Source organism: Hyla sarda, chromosome 1 (assembly GCF_029499605.1).
Source record: "Hyla sarda isolate aHylSar1 chromosome 1, aHylSar1.hap1, whole genome shotgun sequence".
Lineage (NCBI taxonomy): Eukaryota > Metazoa > Chordata > Amphibia > Anura > Hylidae > Hyla > Hyla sarda.
Window position 1 is genome coordinate 459,804,657 of NC_079189.1, and position 4,245 is coordinate 459,808,901.

The window sequence follows — 4,245 nt, forward strand, 5'->3', positions numbered from 1 at the left end:
AATGTGGGGAAACTATGCTACCTAATGTGGGCAAACTATGCTACCTAATGTGGGGAAACTGCTACCTAATATAGGGAATCTATGCTACCTAATGTGGGGAAACTATGCTACCTAATGTGAGGAAACTATGCTACCTAATGTGGGGAATCTATGCTACCTAATGTTGGGAATCTATGCTACCTAATGTGGGGGGTCTTGAATGAGCTGCGGCATATGGGAGGCCTTAATAAATAATTAGAAACTTATACAGCAAGTGACATATGGGGGTCCACCTGAGTAAGTGACACATGGAGGGGGGGGGGGGGTGCTGAACAATTGATGTTTTGGGGGGGGGGCACAGGCACATTCTTTGCACAAGGGCCCTCTGCTGTCTGTGTCCGCCCCTGGGTAGAGAATAAGGGGTAAAGTGGAAAATAGAACAAATGCAGTTATTTTTTTCATAATTTTTTTTTAATGAAGTAAACGAGATAAAGGTAAGCAATGACTTTTCCTCAGTCTGAAGCGCGGTCCTCATCGGCAGGAAGCAGTGAGGAGGAGGAGGATGACGGAGGTTCTGATTCCATCTCTGCTTCTTTTTCGTCCCTCTCTATATATAGGGCCGTGGCCATGAAGAAGGCCCCTCCGATGACTGCCATTATGGTGCAGGTCATGAGGGCATACTCCAGGCTGCGGTATTTCAGAAGAGGGGATTTGGCATATCCTCGTTCGTAGGTGTCAGATATCAGGCCGATGAGGTACGGGCTGCCGGCGTCACCTAGGAGGTGATAGATTGTCATCTGCACGGCCAGGGCTGAAGATCTCCTCCACGGAGTTACTACTTTTAGTATAATGTCAGATATGAGGGTGAAATTTACTGACAGAAGCGTCTCTCCGATGAAGATGAAGATGTTGGTGGCAACGAGGCTGATGTTGCCAAAAGTCAATGCCAACAGAAGAAAAGGGGCAGAGAGCATCATCGCGCATCCACACACAAGCGGGTCCGCCCGTGGGTTGGATTTGCGATATCTTTTACTTATCTCCGTCCCTGCTACAACTCCCAGAATGCCGGAAACGACTGTAACCACACCAAATATTAGGATGTCGTGATAGTCACAAGGTTCAGCACGGCAAGGGTCCTTCTCTTGTAGGAGTGTTCGTGCGTGGGTCAGGTATGACGGACCCCATACACCTATGGCTCCCACTATGAAGGATACCGCCGTCGATCCCATGGTGGTTAACATGAAGCTTCGATTTTTAAATAGTTTTTTCAGATCTGTTGCCCATTTGGCAAACTTCTGGGATTTGTTGTTCTTCTTCCCGTTTGTAGTCGTTCTTGGAAGCTCCTTTGTGACCAAAATCATCAAAGCCACAGCTAGGAGGCCCAGGCCAGGGGTGACCCGAAATGCCCAGTGCCAATCACCCCTTGCTGCATCAGTCACTTTGGGCCCGATGATGTATCCTAGTCCGCAGCCTACAGGTATGACGGAGTAAAACACGTTCAGCATGCGGGTCCGCTGGTCACTTGTAAAAAGGTCTGCAATGATGGAGGGGGCGATGGTGCAGAAAGTCGCCTCTCCGGCCCCAACCAGTCCACTCGTCAGCAGGAAGAGCAGGAAATACCCGTCAGGGATGAATGACAGGGTAAGTGTCATGCTCAGCCAAACGATGACTCCTGCGCAAACAGTATATTTCTTATTACAGTGGTCGCCCAAATATCCGGCAATTGGTGCGACCAGCACGTAGCTTCCAATGAACAATGTATTCAATAAGCCGGACAGACTAGCATTGGTGTCATATGCTTTCTGTATATAAGGCAGCACCCCCGCCACGCTGGAGCGATTTGCATAGATGAGCAAATTAACAAAGGCGAGGATCACTACGGTGATGATGGAACGTGCGGTGGACATCACGCTTAGAGATGGCAGGTTCTGCCTCTCAGGGATATCGCCCTTTTCTACATCCATATCACTATGGTCCTCCATTGCTTCTTCCTCCTCCTTCAGCAATGGGTCTTGTGGAGAGGCCATGGTCACAGGTCAGAGCCTGAAAACACTAGAGAGAGAGATAAGTGAACACATTAGACAACATGTCATCATTCCTGTCATTATACAATAGATCCTTCATACAGAGCAGAAATGTCCAGCACAGAACCACAAGATAACACTAAGACCATCGCAGCCTCAGAAGAAGACGCTTCTCTATAAGTGTTTTATATGGAGACGTCTTCCCTGAGGTTACCAATGTCTGATAACCCTGAACCTGTCCAGTCCTAGTAATATCTGATAACCCTGAACCTGTCCGGTCCTAGTAATATCTGATAACCCTGAACCTGTCCAGTCCTAGTAATATCTGATAACCCTGAACCTGTCCAGTCCTTGTAATATCTGATAACCCTGAACCTGTCCGGTCCTAGTAATATCTGATAACCCTGAACCTGTCCGTTCCTAGTAATATCTGATAACCCTAAACCTGTCCGGTCCTAGTAATATCTGATAACGCTGAACCTGTCCAGTCCTAGTAATATCTGATAACCCTGAACCTGTCCGGTCCTAGTAATATCTGATAACCCTGAACCTGTCCGGTCCTAGTAATATCTGACAACCCTGATTCTGTCCGGTCCTAGTAATATCTGATAACCCTGAACCTGTCCTATCCTAGTAATATCTGATAAACCTGAACCTCTCCGGTCCTAGTAATATCTGATAACCCTGAACCTGTCCGGTCCTAGTAATATCTGATAACCCTGAACCTGTTCGGTCCTAGTAATATCTGATAAACCTGAACCTCTCCGGTCCTAGTAATATCTGATAACCCTGAACCTGTCCGGTCCCAGTAATATCTGATAACCCTGAACCTGTCCGGTCCTAGTAATATCTGATAACCCTGAACCTGTCCGGTCCTAGTAATATCTGATAACCCTGAACCTGTCCGGTCCTAATAATATCTGATAACCCTGAACCTGTCCGGTCCTAGTAATATCTGATAACCCTGAACCTGTCCGGTCCTAGTAATATCTGACAACCCTGATTCTGTCTGGTCCTAGTAATATCTGATAACCCTGAACCTGTCCGGTCCTAGTAATATCTGATAAACCTGAACCTCTCCGGTCCTAGTAATATCTGATAACCCTGAACCTGTCCGGTCCTAGTAATATCTGATAACCCTAAACCTGTCCGGTCCTAGTAATATCTGATAACCCTAAACCTGTCCGGTCATAGTAATATCTGATAACCCTGAACCTGTCCGGTCCTAGTAATATCTGATAAACCTGAACCTCTCCTGTCATAGTAATATCTGATAACCCTGAATCTGTCCCAGTAATGGTGGATTATAAGGGCTTGGCTGTATGGTCACTGGGCCATGTGAACTTCATACTGTAGATACAATTGGGCTATCCTGCTATATACATTTACTAATAATGAACCTACCCCACCTCATTGGGATCTATCCGTACCCTATATGAGTTTCTGCCACTAGTTGATTTGATAATTTTCCCTTTCGGAGTACCCGGAGTATTTCTATTGTTAGTACACACAGAATTCTATTATATAATATTATATTTCTGCCCTAATCTTTCTGTTATTCTTTTACTACACCACCAAATCTTTCTCATAGACTTATATCTTTTAGAACTTCATGAATTAGGACTCTTTTTCTTGGGGGCTTTTTTGGGCATAATTGCATTTTAGCAGTTTTGCAAGAAAAAGCTCTGGTCATGATACTATCTGTGCGTTTTATTATGTTTAATGCCTAAGCCAAGTATTGTCACAATGCTATGAGAAATATAACTTTTGTTATTTCTTTTGGAAATTAATTTCTTGTTTTTTATGCTAAAAAAAAAGCAACAGCAATAAAAAAAAACTGTCAAACAAAAAGCCCTGTGTATGTATGAATAGAAGAGGCTGAGACTTACCTTGTGGTTCTCTCTTCAGACAAGGAACGGTCAAAATCTTGAATTCTCTATCGCAAATAGAAACTCTCTAACAAACACTTTGCACCACAGGTTGTGAATGCAAAACACACTGAAGAGACTGCAGCCGGCGCGCACCTCCTTGTACAGCTTACGATGACATCATCACAAGCATGTGTGACATCACAGGGTTCTAAACCATCTTCAGGTATGTGTATATCTGTATAGTAAATGTGAGTAGCCGTATTAGTCCAGTGATGCAGATTGTAATACCTTTTTTATTGGACTAGCAGAATTTTGTAGAGACAAACTTTTGGGATTCCTCCCTGATAATTTATAAAGTCCTTTAATCATTA

General features: G+C 44.5%; 1 protein-coding gene across 1 annotated transcript; it reads right to left on the minus strand.

The window, feature by feature from the left end:
* Positions 1–452: 452 nt before the first annotated feature.
* Positions 453–4,027, minus strand: LOC130284228 (protein spinster homolog 1-like). Its single transcript, XM_056534373.1, has 2 exons — positions 3,893–4,027; positions 453–2,031 (listed from the first exon to the last, which is right to left on the minus strand). Exon 2 carries the CDS (start codon positions 2,004–2,006, stop codon positions 492–494), a length of 1,515 nt encoding a protein of 504 aa, XP_056390348.1. The 5' UTR covers positions 2,007–2,031; positions 3,893–4,027; the 3' UTR covers positions 453–491.
* Positions 4,028–4,245: the final 218 nt, after the last annotated feature.

Excerpts from the sequence above, each read along its gene's own strand:
- LOC130284228 (XM_056534373.1), bottom strand. The coding sequence starts at position 2,006 with ATGGCCTCTCCACAAGACCCATTGCTGAAGGAGGAGGAAGAAGCAATG.